The sequence below is a fragment of the Rhincodon typus genome, chromosome 10 (assembly GCF_021869965.1).
Source record: "Rhincodon typus isolate 14 chromosome 10, sRhiTyp1.1, whole genome shotgun sequence".
Lineage (NCBI taxonomy): Eukaryota > Metazoa > Chordata > Chondrichthyes > Orectolobiformes > Rhincodontidae > Rhincodon > Rhincodon typus.
Window position 1 is genome coordinate 32,302,183 of NC_063341.1, and position 19,794 is coordinate 32,321,976.

At 40.9% G+C, this 19,794-nt stretch overlaps 1 protein-coding gene across 1 annotated transcript in view; it reads left to right on the forward strand.

The window, feature by feature from the left end:
* The window catches only part of LOC109926856 (interleukin-23 receptor-like), a 129,061-nt gene that overhangs the window by 32,821 nt on the left and 76,446 nt on the right, over window positions 1-19,794 (forward strand). The window contains exons 2-3 of the mRNA XM_048602077.1: window positions 726-1,013; window positions 8,878-8,995. Coding sequence (XP_048458034.1) covers window positions 726-1,013; window positions 8,878-8,995 — 406 coding nt within the window. The remainder of the gene's footprint in view (window positions 1-725; window positions 1,014-8,877; window positions 8,996-19,794) is intronic.

Below are 19,794 nucleotides of genomic sequence, written 5' to 3' on the forward strand. Positions count from 1 at the left end.
CCGTTATATTTCCAAACCCAGCTTGCAGAACGTTGGAGAAAAGAATCACAACAAACCTCTCTGTAGCATTGCATGGAACTGCAAATAACTGCCAGGAGGTGGGTAATTGTGCAAGAGAAGGTTAAAAAAAAATAAGAAAAACCAGCTGATGTTAAATATAGGGTTTTAAAAGTATTTTGAGATCCAGTGCCAACGATAAGATTGATCAGTTTAACCTACTGGGCAGAGATTTGATGTTTTACTGTTTGCACCTGTGTATGTTACACATATATATTGGTGCATTACCTGCTGTTGGTGATAACATCTAGTTCAGGAACAAACTTTTTTCTTTAATCAATAGCAACTGGGCAAATAAGATTAAATCACCCCACAATGATAACTGTCTACATACATGTGAAACTAGTTGACGAATACAAACATTGTATTACAAATATATTTGAATATATTGGTCAGTAACTTATCTCTCCTTGATTAGAAATTTAAAACGCACATTGGTTCAGTAAAAAGTATTTGTTTCAAAATTCTAATAAGGGTTTTTTTGGGAGGGCAGAGCAGTGCTGTTTCTAACCTCTATCCTAATCATTTCTGATTTCATTATTCTCCCTTGTGGTACTTTGATAAGCTGAAACAAACATTAAAAAAAACCTGCATTGATCTTGACATTTCTATAAAGTTCATTTAGAAAGGCAAAAATCTGTTTTCAATGGTATCTATTTTACTTTCAGGTCTTTCTGTTATACAGTGTCCTGGTAAAGTCCTGGTAAAGCCAGCTCCAGTTTTCCTGGTGGGCTCAAACATTTCAATCACCTGTGTATCTATAGAACAGAACTGTGACATCAATGAATTTGAATTATATCGAAATGAAAAACCAATACAAATGGAGCGCTTTAATAAAACTGCTGCGCATCATTGGATGATCAATGTCACAACCCAAGACTCTACAATATACTGCTACATTGAGTGTGTAGATGGGGCGAAAGAGTTGGTGTGTGTAGCAAGTCTTCAACCTGGTTGTAAGTATTTATCCCAAAAAAACTACCATTATCTCATGTGGTTCCATCACAAAACATCAGACAACTCATCTGTCTAAAATGACATCTTCAGTAGCACTACAGAGATTGGCAAATGTAAATCTTAGGACACTGACTAGAATCTAATAATGTACTTGCACTTGATTCAACTAGGCACTTGGGCCAGCAAGTAGAAGGCCTTGCACAATATGACAGGAAGAATCTGAGCCAGAACAGGACAGTGAATGCAGGAAAAAATGATAAGCGTGAACACCAAGAATGGAATGGGAAGATAGAAGGCAGAAAAAAGCCTGTTCCTGCCAGTGGGAGGCCTGTTCATTTTGAAGGCTGTGCCTTTTTGCCATGCTGTCAGCTGAATCGGCACCTTGCTGTAGCTTACTACTGTTGGGTCAATTCAAGACCTGGCAACCTGCATTGCAATAAATAGGCCTGGGAAGAGGCCAGTTGTGGTGGGTGTCCCCAACAGCAACAAGCAGCTGGGACCCAGAGAAATACTCCTCCTCCCAGTGCCCAAAGTTAATTCATGTTTTTATTTGCAGCAAGATACTAAGTAAATCTTAGAAACCTGAGCTTTGTACTGTAATGAACCTCCAACATAATAATCAGTTTCCCAACCTACCCACTGAAACCACCAGTAAACATTGGTGGGTCAGTGATAATAAACGATTTTAATTCCACTTTCATTGCAGGGGTCAAGTTAAAATTAGCTCTTGATCATAATAAATCACCAAAGAAAGTTTCCTGATAATTTACTCCATTTCTTACACTGTTGTTTAAAAGTAACAAATTCCAACAGTATGAAATTATTGAGAAAATTGCAGGTCTACAGGTTTTGGCTGAAACATTGGAACTTTTTTTTTGCTTCCTTTATATTGCACTGTCACTTGAAGTACAAATATTTCTGCATCTGATTCTGATCTTCAATTGCTGTCTGTGGATTTTCACAATGCTAGAACAATATCATAATAATCACAATACCAAAGGTGTACTGCTGGTCAAGAAGAGCCTCTGAAGAATATCTCTGCTTGATTTATGTTACAGCACAGCAACTGCAATACAGAGGGGATCTCTCATTAAGATGCTGAGGTGACTTGACAGGTGGATGCTGAGAGGATGTTTCTCCTTGAGATAATCTAATATCAGGGATTTTTTTGAAAGTCAGAGCAAACACGAGGTCTGAAAGGCCTACTGTTGTTTCTAAATCTTCTATTGTTATGTTTTCACACAGATAAGAACATATAAATTAGGTGCAGGAGTAGGCCACTTGGCCCTTTTTGCCTCTTCTTCCATTCATTAAAACTACAGCTAATCCGATTACTCCATATGTCTGCCCACTCCAGTGGCCTTCCTTATCCATCCCCTTGCTTATGAAGACTTTATCTACCTTTTGCATTAATATATTCAAGAACTCTGCTTCAACCACTTTTTAAGAAAGATAATTCCAAAGACTCACAACACTCAGAATGCTTTTTGTCCTTATTACTATCTTAAATGAGTAACCCTTATTTTGAAACAGTGACCCATAGTTTTAGATTTTTCCACATATGGAAACATTCTTTCAACATTTATCCTGTCAAGACCTCTCAGCACCTTGCATGTTTCAATCAAATTGCCTCATTCTTCTAAACTCAACCCAATCCAACTTTTCCTGATAAGACAACCCACCCATTCCAGAATTAGTCCAGTAAACCTTCTCTGAACTGCTTCCTTCATTTAATAAGGAGGCTGATACTGTGTACAATACTCTAGTTGTGATCTCACCAATGTCCTATCAAACTGAAGCATAATCTTCCTATTTTCATTTTCAATTTACCTTGCAAAAAGCAACAATATCCTTAGCTTCCCTAATTACTTGCTGTATCTGCATCTTACGATTCATGCTATGATGTTGGATCACTCTTTATCTCAGAGCTGTGCAATCTGTCACTATTTAAATAATATGCTATATTTTAATTCTTTACCAAAATGGACAATTTCACATTTTCCAAAATTATACTTCCATTTGCCAAATCTTCATCCACTCACTTTAACCATTTAAATCCATTTGTAGCCTTCTTGAGTCCTCTTCACAACATACATTCCTACTTTTATCTTTGTGTTATCAACAAATTTAGCAACCATAGATTTGATCACTTCATCCCAATCACCTGTCCCAATGGCATAGTGGTAAATTGGAAATCCTTCTCACAGCTGCTGTTGAAGTTAGGTGTGTCACAATAAAGAGTTTTTTTTCTTACTGATGAAATTTGGTATGAATCTCTTTATGTCCTGAGTAGTAGTCAGTCAGGAAAAGTGGTAATTTTACTGAAGAAATATAAAGGAAAACCAATGTAACAAATGGGATAAATAGAGAATACACCCCAATTCTGTTGTCCAAAATGTAATGGTAGTGTGACTTGTTGTCTGGAACAGTTGTAATAGTTATTAAGAAATTATTTATGGACAGAGTTGAATTACTCCTGGGTAGTGATTTGATGAAATTATGTTAAAGCTTTGCCTGTAATCATAGAAAGCCTAAATAAAGTTAGAGATAGAACAATCACAGGAACAAGTTGTTTGTGCTGGCCAGAGGAACGTCTCAATAAAGTTTATCAGTAGAGGTCAAAGTAATACCACAAGCAGATGTTAGACTAGCAGAAACATTCTTTAAGGGTGGAGCTGATTCAAAAGAACTGTTTTAGTATGTTGTTGTTAAATGAGGTACAGAAAGCCATCTCAGAAATAAGCAAGGTAATACAGAAAGCTCACACTGAAGCTGAGACTAAAGATTTTCTGGAGTGCTACTATATTCAAAGCAGATTGAGGAAGTAGAGACATCCTCATTCACCTGCAGATAAGGAATGAACAGTTGTCCAACAGACAGTGGTACTAACCAAATATCATGAGCAGATATTGAGCCATCATGAAATTCCTTTAGCAGGACACGTAGGAATATGGAAAAACTCGATCATCAATAAACAGGCACTTTACCTGGTGAAGACTTCATAAAGACACAGTGCGTTTTGATAAAACATGCCACACATATCAAGTATTGTCAGAACATCAAAATACAATCAAACTACCAACTTTAATGCCCATACCAGATTTGAAGAAACATTCAGTCAGGGGTTGGTAGATTATGTAGAACCATTGCTGAAAACAAAAGCTGGACACCAGTATACCATTACAGTTGTGGAGATGACCACCTGATTTTCAAAAATTGGTCCTTTAAGGACAATTACAGCTAAGATAGCAGTGGAAAATTAACTCTGTATTTCAATTGGCAGTCCATAATGATTAAAAGACTGTTAGACCAAGGTTCTAACTTTGCCTTAAAAGTTTTCAGGTCATAATCAGAAATCTGGGTATAAAACAGTTGACGTCTACTGCCTATTATCGACAAATACAGAGAACTTCGGAGAGATACCATCAGATCTCAAAACAATAGTTAAGGCATATTGTCACAAATACCACAGCGTTACAGAGTCATAGAGATATACAGAAAAGAAACAGACCCTCCAGTCCAACTCGTCCATGCCGACCAGATATCTTAAATTAATTTAGTCCCATTTTCTAGCATTTGGCCCATGTCCCTCCAAACCCTTCTTATTCATGTACCCATACAGATGCCTTTTAAATGTTGTAATTGTACCAGCCTCCATCACCTCCTGTGGCAGCTCATTCCATACACACACCACCCTCTGCATGAAAAAGTTGCCCCTTTGGTCCCTTTTGAATCTTTCCTCTCTCACCTTAAACCTATGCCCTTTAGTTTTGGACTCCCCCACCCTGGGGAAAAGACCTTGGCTATTCACCCTATCCATGCCTTTCATGATTTTATAAACCTGTATAGGGTCCCCCCTCAGCCTCCAGTGTTCCAGGGGAAAATAGCCGCAGCCTATTCAGCCCCTCCCTATCGCTCAAACTGTCCAGCCCTGGCAACATCCTTGTAAATCTTTTCTGAATCCTTTCAAGTTTCACAACGTCTTTCCAATAGCAGGAAGACCAGAATTGCAAGCAGTATTCCAAAAGTGGCCTAATCAATTTCCTGTACAGCTGTAACATGACATCCCAACTCCTGTACTCAATGCAGTGACCAATAAAGGCAAGCTTTCCAAATGCTGCCTTCACTAACCTGTCTACCTGCAACTCCACTTTCAAGGAACTATGCACCTGCAGCCAAGGTCTCATTGTTCGGCAACACTCCCCAGGACTTTACCATTAAATGTATCAGTCCTGCCCTGCTTTGCCTTACCAAGATGCATCACCTCACGTCACAAATATCTGAATTAAATGCCATCTGCCACTCCTGGGCCATTGGCCCATCTGGCCAAGGTCCCATTGTACTCTGAGATAACCTTCTTCACTGTCCACTGCACCACCAATTTTTTGTGTCATCTGCAACTTCTCACCATACCTCCAATATTCACATCCAAATCATTTATATAAATGACAAAAAGCAGTGGACCCAGCACTGATCCTTGCAGCATACCTCTTGTCACAGGCCTCTAACCAAAAAAAATCCTCCAACGCCATTTTCTGTTCCTACCTTCAAGCCAATTTTGTATCCAAATGGCTAGCTGTCCCTGTATTCCATGTGATATAACCTTGCTAACTAGTCTGCCATGCGAAACTTTGTCGAACATCTTGCTGAAGTCCATACAGACAACATCCACCACTCTGCCATCATCAATCTTCTTCATCACTTCTTCAAAACACTCTTTCAAGTTAGTGAGGATTGAGAAAACAATTAGATTTCTTATTCTTCACTACCAGAGATTCCCTAAATGAATTTATTATAGTCTATTTGAATTGATGTATAGTCATGAGATAAGAGGTCCATTAAAGTTGGTTAAGCAGAAGTTCTTAAATGAAAAGGGCAAAACCTCAATGTTGGATTATGTGGCCATATTTCTTGAGCGATTCTCGGCTCCATGGAAAGTAACACGGGAGCATTTAAATACTTCATCTGGAAAGATGAAAGAATGGGCAGATAAACATACTACAACTAGAACATTTCAAACAGGAGACAAAGTTTTATTGTTATTACCTTTACAAACTGAAATTCTGACAATGAGACTCAGTGCACCATACAAGGTAGCCAGGAGGTTTAGTAAAATGATTTCTCTGGTAGTTACTCCTGATTGCAGGAAGAAGAATTGATTTTTCATGTGAACTTGTTAAACTAACATTATCATAGGGAGAAAGATAAAAACAAGAGTGGCAAGAAAATGACAGCAACAGTAATAATCAGACAGAAGGAGAAGTAAGCAGTTCACAAAGTAAACCACCTACAATTTGAGTAGCCAGTACTGAAATACTGGGATAATTAGTCAATGTATTTTCAAATTTACAGAAAGGACAAGGGCAAATTCTAGTAAGATTACTTTTAAAAAATGAAGGAAGTCTGTAGATATACAGAAAGATGTACTATATTAATAAGACATGATCTGGATGTACGGGGCAATCAAGATTGCAGATGCTGGAAGCCAGAGTCTATAGATGTGAGGCTGGAAAAACACAGCAGTTCAGACAGCATCAGAGGAGCAGGTAAGTCCACATTTGAGGCCGAAACCCTTCTTCAGCACTGGGAAGGAGGAGGGGAGCCCAAAAATAAATGGGGGACTAGGGCTGGGGAAAGGGTAGGAGAAATGGTGATAGTTGGATGCAGGTAGGGGTTATTGTGATTGATCCGTGGGAGGGGTGGAGCGGATAGGTGAGTAGAAAGATGGACAGGTTAGGCCAGGTCAGGAGGGGGAGGGCTGAACATGGGTTAAGGTTGGGGGGTGGAGGAATTTTGAAGCTGGTGAAGTCAATATTAACACCATTGGGCTGTAAATTTCCAAAGCGAAATATCAGGTGTTGTTCCTCCAGTTTACATTTGGCCTCACACTGATAGTGGAGGAGACCAAGGATGGACATGCCGTCAGGGGAGTGGGAGGGGGAATTAAAATGGATGGCAACCGGAAGGTCGGGTTGGAGGAACAACACCTGATATTTCGCCTTGGAAACTTTGTGAAACATTTTAACACATCACTTGATGATAGTGACATGGTAGTAGGCGTAGACCTTTTGCAAGATGATGAATTTAGAATAGAGAAGATAGTGGATACTTTTCTAAGAAATTAAACCAATATTAGAAAACCTCCTCTAAAAGGAGACTTTGGAATTAGTGCTGGCCATTCAACATTTTGAATTCTGTGACTATCACGGTTGCAATGAAACACTAATATATAATGACTGTAATCTGCTAGCTTTTCTGGAGAAATTTAAGACTCTAATGCAAGATGGATCCAAAAGAGCTTATTGATTCAACCATTCAATGCCAAAATTATTCACATTACAGAAATAGATAATCTAATAACTGATGTATTATCAAGAATGTGATTGCACTAAAATAGTTTAAGAAATTTGGAAGTAAATAGAAAAAAAAAGTTCAAATCTTGTGTTATGAATGAAATGAAGGTGAGAAAATGTAATGTTTTGATTTGTTTCAACCATGTTTTACATTCACCTGGTACTGAAACTCATTTAAAAATGTAGTTGACATCCTTGAAGTTGAACTGTTTTAACTGAATATCAGGAACATTTTGCAACTTAAAAATCAAGTGCTGCATATATTGTCAAGCTGTGCAATACAATATTCCTTTTTGAAGTAGTAAAAAGGAGAATTCAAGACTGTTTGGCACTAAGACTCAAGTTAAGGATCCAGCCTAACAATAGCCCTTGGATTGTCTTGGCTACAGTGTTAAAAAGTTGTCAGCGTCAATAGCAGAAGAGAAGAAATGTCCAGAGCATGTATTACTCTGTGTGTGTGTGTGTGTGTGCGTGTGCGTGTGCATGTGTTGGAGGGGGTTGATACAAGATCAAAGAAAGATTAAGGAAAACATTTATGCGAGAAACGAACCTAAATACATGTGATCAGCAATCAATCAGTCAGGCTATTTTGTCATTTTGTCTTCATCCTGGGATTTTATACATTCGTACATTTTGTGATAGCTTGTGGATTAGAGGTGTATGACTGGCACTTTCTTCCCATTTAATGCATGGCAATACCTATCTTTCTCTTTTACTCTAAATCTTCTTACCTAATTTATTTCCTCATCATTTGCTTTTTTAAGAAATATTCTGTCCAATTTTCTGAACCATCATCATTGTTGTGCAATTATTTGCCTTTCCATTTTAAATTTAATACCATTTTTAACTTTTTAGTGAACTCCCATGTTAGGTCTTTCCTTTTGGATTTTTTTTTCTTTGGAATGTGTTTATTCTGTACATTCTGAAATATCCTGTCAAATGTCTGCCACTGCATTACGATTGACATCCCTTAACTACCTAATATGCCAGTTAGTTCTATGCTTTTCATAATTGCCCGTACTTAAGTTTAAAATAATTATTTTGTTGCCACTCTTCTCCCTCAAACTAAATGTAAAAATTGATCATGCCATGGTCATTACTACCCAAGAGTGCCTTCACAGTTACATAATTTATTAATCCATACTTGTTGTAAAATACCAGTTCTAATATAGCCATATCTCTGGTTGCCTCCAGAAAGTTTTGTTCTAAGAAAACCTGAAAACATTCCACAAACTCATCATCTATCCTTACCCGTCTTATATTTCCAGTCTAAATGTAAATTAAAGTCGTACATCCTGCAAAACATCATTTACCATCTTTATAGTGTCTCACTTATGTAGGTAATTATATGGCTAATTATGAAATAAATTAATGTCTTCTCACAACTTAATGTAATAACTTAAACCTTAGAATCCAATAAAAAAAAGCCACGGAAGGATAAGATAAATAATTAATATTGTTATCTCAAATCATGTATAGATTTCAATTTTGCTGTGATTGTCATTGTTAGATCCACCAGATCAGCCAAAAGATCTGACCTGCATATGGAGACATAGTAAAATGATGTGTACGTGGATAGCAGGGAAACAGACATTTCTGGAAACGTATTACGCCCTCCATATTCAAAGGTGAGTGAGAATTTTAAAATCCCCGATCTGAATTTTTTTCGTTTAGCAATCCTCAGGGGCTACAGGTTGAGTACCTAACTGTTCATAATGATAGAAGATATGATGCTGGTAGTCCAGTAGATAGTGACTAGCCAGCAACCTATTCTATATCAACCATGCTTTGTCTGCCTAGTATAGAGATAGTAGGAACTGCAGATGCTGGAGAATCCGAGACAACAAGGTGCAGGGCTGGATGAACACAGCAGGCCAAGCAGCATCATAGGAGCAGAAAGGCTGATGTTTCGGGCCTAGACCCTTCATCAGAGTTAGGTTAGACAGAGATGGTAGCTGCCTGGATTTACCTCACCAATGTCACTCAAAAGCACCCTTACTGAGCTTTCAAGGGCTATTTGCCAAGGAAGCTACTCTAAATATTTTTTGCAATCTTTGTTGGGATTTGAGACTGCAACCATGTTTGCCAGTCCCCATCCTATTTCCTAGGCAGGATTATCAAGATCCTCTGGGCATGGGAAACCCTGCAGTTTACATATCAATGACATTGTTTGAGGTGGGAGGTAGGGGGAATGAAATGTAGTTAATACTCATCAAATAGGAATCCCCCAATTACCTCCCTTACACTTCTCTTGCCTCCTTCTTCTCTGCCTCTGTTGGGTTGCTGTATGTTGGACATTCTTCTGAATTAGCACAGAAGAAACTATGAACCATCCTGTAAAGCTAGCTAACAGTCAATTCACTGAGACAGGCATAATCCTTCTTATTTACTGTTTCCTCTACTACTGTGGAAATCTTAGAACTGACTTTTTAAATGCTTTTCACTCAATTTCAAGGAGATCATTCCCATCTCCCCAAGCTTTATGTCAAGGAATGAAACGATGGATGATAATGAATTGATTCAGTGCTCCAGATAGGCACAATTCATTTACCATTTGTAGTTCAAACAGCATGATTCAGCCAGCGGAACTTCAACACTGACTTCATGTAAAAAACTTATTCACTTCCTGTCAACACAGTTAGCAGAATATAACTAAGTTATTATTATTTAAATTATTTTAAATACCCCTCTGCTGAATCCAAATGATGAATCGCATCAGGCTTCTTGACCAGACAAGTTCAGCCTATTCTTGACCTTACATGACATATATGGCTTTTTCAGTAGCAGAGGATAGTGCTGCAAGAAGATAGGGGGATTTCCAAGATGTGTTTTCTTCTCTCAAATTTGTTGAAGGCTTCTTTACTAGTTCAGCCAAGATCTAAAAGTCAAAACTAATGATTAAACACATGCAAGCGAAAAGCAAAAGGACTAGAGGAAATGTGTTTCATTTCCTCACATTTATTTATTCTTAGCTAGAATTGAGATTCACTTTTTTACTGAGTTACACCCATGAATGAATTGGTTTTCAGTTTTTCTGAACTGTCTACTCGAACCCTGAAATTCAATCATATTTTCCTTTAGTGACCAATATGCACGTACTTCACCTGGAGAAGAATTAACTTCTATAGCTGTTCTTTTGCATTTTACATATGGGTTTTCTTTTAAAATGGAAACTTTCCTTGTTACTGGCACTTGAAGCACTGTTCTACGGAAATGTTTTTTGTGGTCAAAGATTCTAACCACAAAACCCAAATAATATTTGCATTCACAGGTGGTAATTTGGTCACTGAGCAGCAAATGTCCTCATTGTACTTGATTCGTTTATGAATCTATCACTAGTGCTTAAGTGATTCTTTTGAAATTTTGAGGCCAGGACAAGTTCAGCCACAAAACCAAACTGTAATTGCACATCAATTGCATTTGAAGCCCTAATTGCATTAAGACTCAATGAAGTGTTAAACCAGGAGTTCCTCTGGTAATTAACCTCAATTACTGGCTCACCAAACTGAAACACAAGCATTTAAAATGGTAACTTTGATTTATTTTACACTATTACTAAGTAATGGCATCATCTTATTTGATGAACCTTTCTAATCAAGACAGAATACATTAGGTTTTTTTCCATGCAGTACAGTCATAGTCATAGAAAAGAGACCCGTCAGTCCAGCCCATTCATGCTGATCGAGTTTCCCAAACTAAACTAGTCCCATTTGCCTGCATTTGGCCCATATCCCTCTAAATCTTTCCTATCCATTTATTGTCCAAAAGCCTTTTAAATGTTGTAACTGTGCCTGCATCCACCACTTTCTCTGGCAGTTCATTCCACGTACAACCCACTCTCTGTGTGAACATTTGCCCATCAGGTCCCTTTTAAATCTTTCTCCTCTCACCTTAAAAATATGTCCCCTAGGTTTTGAACTCCCCTACCCTAGGGAAACGTCCTTTGCTATTCACCTTATCAATGCCCCTCATGATTTTATGAACCTCCTATAAGGTCACCCCTGGACTGCCTACACTTCAGTGGAAAACAAAGTCCCAGCCTATCTAGCCTCTCCTTATAACTCAAACCCTTCAGTCCTGGCAACGTCCTTGTAAATCTTTTTTCAGAACCCTCTCTAATTTTAATAATATCCTTCCCAAAGCAGGGCAACCCGAACTGTATGTAGTACACCAAAAGGGGTCTCACCAATGTCCTGTACACCACAAGGTGATTTCCCAATGTAACTGAATAGAGCAAGCTGCCACAAGCTGGAGCAACTATCATTTAAATACTTCCTTACCAATCTGGTCAGAGATGTAATTAAATACCTCTGGAGCAGGTGGGACTTGAAGCAATGCCTCCTGGCTCTGAAGTAGGAACTTTACACTTCAGATATTGCTTACTATCTACATTCCTCAGGTGAAAGCTTTTGGTGTAAATTATTTTTAACCAATCTGTTCAGACATGTTGCGCCACATCTCTGGGATTGATGGAGCTTGAAACCAGACCTTGTTGCCCAGACATAGGGACAGTACTACTATGCCACAAGACCCTCTGAATCACCTGAAAATTTCCCTGTAAGCCACTCTCCATACAGACTTCAAAATATATCGTTGTTCCTTCAGCGGTGCTAGGTCAAAATCTTGTGTGTGTATCTACACTAATTAGACTGCAGTGGTCCAAGAAGGCAGCTCACCACTACTTTCAAGATCAACTAGGGAAGGGCAATAAATGTTGGCCCAGCCAACGACTCCCACATTCCCTAAATGCATAAATGAAAAACCAAAACAATGGCACCCACCATGGTGTAAGACAATGAGAAATTGGGTGATGCAGAAGGGAATAAAGAGAATTTTGGGAGGAAAAAATTGCAAAAACCTGCAAGTTTCTCCAGATTATTAATTTTGGTAGAAAAGAGTTAAGAGAAAATAGAAGAGGGTAGAGGTAGAGGGAACTGACTGAGTGTGTCCATTAATATTGGTAATGGGAGGATATGCTGAGAGAGCTGGTTATAAAGCATTACAGAATCCTTGGCTCTCAAGAGGCATAGAAAATAATTTCTTTGTCCCTATATTAGTCTCTATGAAACAATGAGCTGAAATTGTTATCCCAAAACAAATCAGCTAAGAGTGAATTTCAGGAATTTCATGGAGGGAATCTGGAATGCACTGCCTGGGAAGGTAGTTGAGGAGGGAAACCTCATAACCTTTTAAAACTACTTGGATGAGCATCTGAAATGTCATAACATTCAAGGGTATGGGACATGTGCTAGAATATAGTGTAGATTTAGAGTAGTTTTTGTCAGTGCAGACTTGATAGGATTTCTTCTCTACTGTGTGATTCTATCATTCTAACTCCAGAGAGTTTGTGCAATTATCTGTTGTGTGCTCAATGCCTGTATGGTGCCACACTCACTATTGCATGCTTAGCAGCAACAAAGGTGCTCACCAATGCCAGGAGCGTCTAGGATTTGCAACACCAGTCCTATATTTAGAGCCCAGCCATGCACCAGATCAAATGCTGAGAGGCAGGAACTGCTCTTCGGAGTACACATAATGAGAGGACAATGAAAAGAAAAGCTTCTGAGGATGCATAGTGGCACAAAGTGATATTTCATCGCAAATAAAGTATCACATTCATAAATGTATCATCTAATGTCATGACTTGCCTGATTGACTGTCTTTGTAAAAACTGCCACTGCAAAAATGAAGCCACAGAGGCCACTGTCCTGAACACTATACCATCTTAGAACTCTTTCTGAAGGACTATTACTCTTTACCCATACAAAGTGATAACATTGTCGTTGCGCAATGTGAACCTCACAAGCTAGAAAGCCTTCAAGACAATTTAAACATTTTATTAGATAAATAGGAGAAGCAAAATCTTAAGAACCAGCAAAATAAAAAGCTACATTTGCTTCTGGGAATAAATAGAAATTGCTTTCCTTATGACCAACAATAAATTTGAGGTCAATGAATGATGACTTCACCCAGCTCACAATTATTGGAAGTGAAAGTCAATGAAATCCTGTCTTGGTTGTTTCCTGATTCTGCACCACCACTCTATAATGGTGAAGGCGATATTCCTTTTACTCAGTGTCCTCACCTTCCTCCTCAGAAGACTGCTGCTGCTTTCCCAGCTCTTCTGCATCCAGCACATCCTCTCTTTTCCCGTTCTAGTTGTGCAGAACACCGCATGGAAAGGTAACGTAGTACAGTGTACTGCAGTGACTCCCAGTTTGATCCAAGCATCAGAGCCTCATATTCAGAAGGACTATAATTTACTCCACAATGGCCCCAGTGGAAGAATTGTCTGCATTGTATCTGTGCTTGGCCTCAGTAAGGGAATTACAATACAAACAAGTAACCATGTTTGCAGGGGACATCCATCATCTCTCAGCAGCCAGCCTTACAAGGCTCCTGATCCTTCAAAATTAAGCAGGAACCTGGCAGTTAAGGGATTTGGCATAATGACAACACCCAGTGTGCCTAGCACAGACCTAAGATGAGATACTGATGATCACAGATAATCTGTACATTGACCAAATGGAACTCTCTTTTCTATCAATGGAGTCAGTCACATTATTTTATCGTGTTCACAACCTGATATGTGCATAGTCTATAGATGTCTGTACTGGGGAAGCCAGCTATATTGGCAAAGCCTATTGCCTTGGCACAGCACTGACTTGTCACAAGGAAGGGAGATGAAGTGCTGTGATGTGGTACAAAATGCATCATTTACAGTCTTGATGCATTTGTGGGCTGACAATTGAGAGTTCACGCACAGATTCCCCGTGGATCCTTGGAAGAGGCCAAATGCAACAAAAAGCACAGCTGTCATCTTTGACGGTCACACACCCCTTCAGGTCACAGTTCCTTCTCCAGCAGATGTTATTGTTTTGTGACAGTGTTCCAGACATCCTCAGACCACAGCCACAATGCGCCTCACACATCTAGAGGATGTGGCATAGAGGACAAAGGACATTGGGCCTCCTGTAATGCCTTGGCATGCTGAGGGGACCTATAGTTGTGACTTGTCCATGTGGAGGTAATTCAGCTGCTGCTGGAGGTTGCTATTGGTTCTGGGCTTTTTGGCCCATCTCTCTCCTCAATTTCTCTGCACCTTCATTTTCTACGGCCAGAGTGATGATAACATCTGTTATGGCTGCATCTATTGATAATCATTCCAATGAATGTAGCTGGAGAATATTAAAAACAGAGCAGATTCTTTGCCATGTGATCAGTGAACATTCATACTATGTAAAAAGATAGTCCAGCATAGTCTGTGAGACAGTGGGACATGGAGGACTCAAACAAAGATGGCCATGGAATACCTCTACATTGTCCTTTGACATTGCAGACTTTATTCTGAAGTATGCAGCATGAGCCATGTCATGCAAATATTGTAGGAGATTGTTGGTTTGGTAGAGTTACTGAATCCTTGTTCTCCTCATACCCACTTCACCCATGAAAGGCAGCTTTTCATATAAAACCTTGTTCTCCACAACATTCCCTCTATTTTTTCTGGTGCATAGTCCTTAAGGTTCATGTGTGGCAATGACTTCCAAAACCAGAAGTCAATGCTCAGAATGGCGTCAGCATGACACTTGACATCCATGCAACTTAGAGGGAATGTAGGTTATCAGATACTTAATTCAAAATGAGAGGAAATCAGCTCCAGTCCCGGGTGCACCCTCTGAGACATTGGATTGTCTTTGTGAATTGTGCTAGAGGTCAGTTCTGATTACTTCAACTTCACAGATGACTATAATCAATTTTTATTGACCAGTGACATGGTCAAGATTGCTTGTGGCCAGGATTTGTCTTCACCATAGTTGGACATTGCAGGTAGTTCATATGCAGAGTTCTATAATTATAATCCTACATTTTCAATCTGTGCTGTATGAATGCCTGATTGGTGCAAGTGCTTGACGGATGTAGTTGTCCTTTGAAGGGCCTCACATAATATATAAGTAGAGACCGCACCTTCAGCCAAAAACTCACTTACGCAGCTTACTCAGTGCAAATTTCTCTCCCACCTTCCTGCAAGAATGCTATCCCCTATTTACAATTCCTTCGCCTCCGCCGCATCTGCTCCCAAGATGAGGCGTTCCACTCCTGGGCATCCCAGATGTCCTCGTTTTTCAAGGACTGCAATTTCCCCTCCACAGTGGTCAAAAACACCCTCGACCGCATCTCTTGCATTTCCAGCACCTCAGCCCTCACACCCTCTCCCCGCAATAACAACAAAGACAGAATTCCCCTTGTCCTCACGTATCACCCCATCAACCTCCGGATTCAACGCATCGTTCTCCACCACTTCCGCCACCTGCAATCTGACCCCACTACCAAGAATATATTTCCCTCCCCACCCTTATCTGCCTGTATCGCTCTCTCCGTGACTCCCTCGTCTGCTCCACACTCCCCACTAGCCCCACCACCCCCGGCACCTTTCCCTGTAACCGCAGGAGGTGCTACACCTGCTCCTACACTTCCCCCCTCCCCTCCATTGCAGGCCCTAAGAAAACCTTCCACATTAGCAGATGTGCAGGTGAACATCTGTTTAATGTGGTATATTGTATCTGCTGTTCCCGATCTGGCCTCCTCCACATCGGGGAAACCAAGCAGAGGCTTGGAGACCGCTTTGTGGAGCACCTCCCCGTCACGAACCACTTCAACTCCCCCTCCCACTCCTTGGACGACATGTCCATCCTGGGCCTCCTCCAGTGCCACAACGATGCCACCTGAAGGCTGGAGGAACAGCACCTCATATTCCACCTGGGAACTCTGCAGCCCAATGGTCTTAATGTGGACTTTACAATCTTCAAAATCTCCCCACCCCTGACCTCATCCCAAGACCAGCCCCCACTCTAGTCTCCGCCTCCTTGACCTGTCCGTCTTCCCTCCCACCTACCCGCCCCTCCTTCCTCACCGACCAACCCCCATCCCAACTCTCTACCTACACTCACCTGTACTGGCTTCATCCCCGCCTCCTTGACCTGTCCGTCTTCTCTCCACCTATCTGCTCCACCTTCTATCATCACCTCCCCCTCTCTCTATTTATTTCAGAGCCCCTTCCTCTACCTCATTTCTGAAGAAGGGTCCAGACCCGAAATGTCAACTTTCCTTCTCCTCTGATGCTGCCTGGCCAGCTGTGTTCGTCCAGCTCCACACCTTGTTATATCAGGAGATTGTAAGTGTTGTATTATTACTGATACTGGTCTCCGTAACCCCTACATCACCCAAGAAAGGGAGCATTGCATATAATAACATGTTGGCAAATAATTACAGTTCAAAGTGAAAGGAAATCAGCACTGTGCCCTTGTGGAGCCTATAAGATCTTGGATTGTACTTGTGAATTGCAGCCCATAGGTGAGATTCTTAGGATCGCCTGTGATTATTTTTTCTTCACGGATCCTTATCTTTAATCTGTAATGACCAATGACATGATCAAGATTACTTGTGATCAGGATTTGTATTCCATAGAGTTGTATTTCATATACAGGTTACTATGACTACAGATAACTTCAATCTGTATTATAAACCTGCCTGATTAATGCATTTGTCTCTTGAAGTGCCTCATGTCACTCACAAGTAAAGCCACTTGCTCAAACAAAAGAAATACACTTATTCCACCTGCTAATTCTGTTTCTATCCATAGCTGCTGCTGAACCTCTTCGGTAATTCAAACATTTTCTGTTTTTATTTCAGATTTCCAGCATTCACAATGTATTTCTTCTGTATTAGTGTTCAATTCACTGCCATTTCTCCTCATGGAACACGATCTTGAAGAAATTCTGCTCTTCTCTTTGTCAAGGTTTCTGTTTGTAACTTCTGCTTTATTCTCTTTTTTTATTTTCTATTCGTTTCTTGTATTAAATCAGATATCTACCAAAATTTGCTTTCATAGTTGCATCTTCTTCCTCAGCTGTTATATTTGTTTTCTGCATGTTCAATGTGGATTTCAGTTGAAATTTCACCCAGTATGTTTCGAATATCCTCACCATTACAGATGGTCAGGTTTAAATTCAGCATTCCTGGAATCGCTGTTCTTGCAGCATCCTGAGATCAACACGCAACATATTGTATTTCTAGTCTCTGCTTTCAGTAGCACAAACTTACTCTATTTAAGAGTTGAACTGTTCCGCAGTTGCACTTCATTATCTAATACTTTAACAATAAATCTTTTCCATCATGGCAGGTTTGAAGGATCACAGGCTTCTACAGCTTATGCGTATTAACACCTTTCATATCCTTCTTCCCATCCATGCCCTTTGACCCCCAGCCCTCTTTAATATTACTTCTTGCTGTGTATTCACTGTACCTTCTGATCTTCTCAGTGATCCTGAAAAATCTTTGGCAATTCCCCTCATTATCCCAGCTCAATGAATTTTGAGCTCAACATAAAATTGAGCTCTTCTTCCGTCGCGTTCACTTCTGAATCCTCTTCTTTAGACAGAGGTCCTCCTCCTTATACTCTACCTATTTTACTGGAGAGGACCTATGTCAAGTTAAAAAAGACACATTTTCCAACTAAGTGTTGGATCACGAAATGAGATTCTCGCAAATGAGCAGGAAGACGCTTATTGGCATGCATTGACAGTAGTATTACCTAAACTTGCATTGTAAATATGCAGTTTCCTATTAGGCATTAAACTACTATCTGTAGTCCAAATCCAGGTTCCAAACACTCCTGACTACATCATTCAGCATCAGGAAGCAATCTCACTAATGGCTGTGATACACTAACAATGTTTTGCCACCTAAACATTTGATCCTAATCACCAAAGTAAGAATCACCTACCATTTATCCATAACCTGCACATGGTGCAGGAGATGTTGACATAATTGCACCAAGGATGGCAGGGCTCTGTACCATCAGTGTTGGTTAGACAGACATTTGCATGCATAGCTGATGAAGAAAAGCGAACATATATTTACAAATGTGACCGTATACTTACAAATGTGCAATCTGTGTGCCCTCAGAAGATTTTTTTCTTTCCTTCCCTCCCACTACATTTCAGTTCAGTCCCAAGGTCCACAGCTGGGTGGAGGAAGCTGCCCTGAAGTACACCCTATTGGCCTTAGAGTTTTGGCAGGATGAGCTTGGTGGCATTTGTGTCTAGATGAGTGAGATATGCTGAGTGTGTCCTGCCCATAGACAGCTGAACCCTCTCCAGCTGAACTCGCACAGGGCTGAAGGTGCCAGGCAGTGTGGAGGTGAAGGGCCCAGCCATAAATGCAGTATCTTGAGAGAAAACGTCTAGGGGTCTGTGCGTGGATCCTGAAATGACGAGGTGCCCAGTGGCACCACTCTGCTTCCTAGTGAGAAAAGAACATATGCAGTGAGCAGAAGGCTCCTATCCCCCGTCACGTAAAGTGATGATTGCGGGTCTATCCACATAGCAATCAGATTCTTAGACACAGCAACTCAAAAATACCCATGGCCCTCTGGAACCTACCTCTCCTCCCCTTCCCTCTGACTCTATCCCCTCCCCCAGTACCCCCACCTCCTGTTGGGTATTCACCATCCCTCCTAACCTTCTGCTCTCCGATGCTGAATGCTCTGTACTCAGCAAAGGCCTCAGCTTTATCCCTCTGCGTCCCCACCTTAACGAATTTCGGGCACAACATGATGCCGAACTGTTCTTCCGCCATCTTCGCCTCCGTGCTCACTACTTTGGACAAGAGTCCTCTCCCCGTCCCACAGACCCCTTTGCCCAACTCCAACACTCTCCCTCCACCTGGACCCCTCCCTCCGGCCTTATACCTGCACTCGATCTTTTCATTGAGAACTGTCGACGGGACATTAGTCGCCTCAATTTCTCTGCCCCTCCCAACAAACCCAACCTATCTCCCTCCAAACTGTCTGCACTCCATGCACTCAGATCTAACCCTGACTTTGTCATCAAGCCTGCCGATAAGGGTGGTGCTGTTGTAGTCCGGCATACTGACCTCTACCATGCAGAGGCTGAGCGCCAGCTCTCAGATACCTCCTCCTACCTTCCCCTGGACCATGACCCCACCATGGCACATCAGGCCATTGTATCCACTACGGTTACGGATCTCATTTCATCTCGTGATCTTCCCCCATCCGCTTCCAAGCTAATAATCCCCCAACCCCGCACAGCTCGTTTCTACCTCCTGCCAAAAATCCACAAACAGTACTGTCCAGGTAGACCCATTGTTTCAGCCTGCTCATGCCCCACAGAACACACCTCTTCCTACCTTGACTCAGTCTTCTCCCCCCGGTCCAATCCCTACCCACATACATCCATGATTCATCCGACGCCTTACGCCGGTTTCAAAGCTTCCAGTTTACCGCTCCAGCCACCTCTTCTTTACCATGGATGTGCAATCCCTTTATACATCCATTCCCCATCAGGAGGGTCTTAGGGCTCTCCGCTTCTTCCTGGAGCAAAGACCTGAACCATCCCCACCCACCACC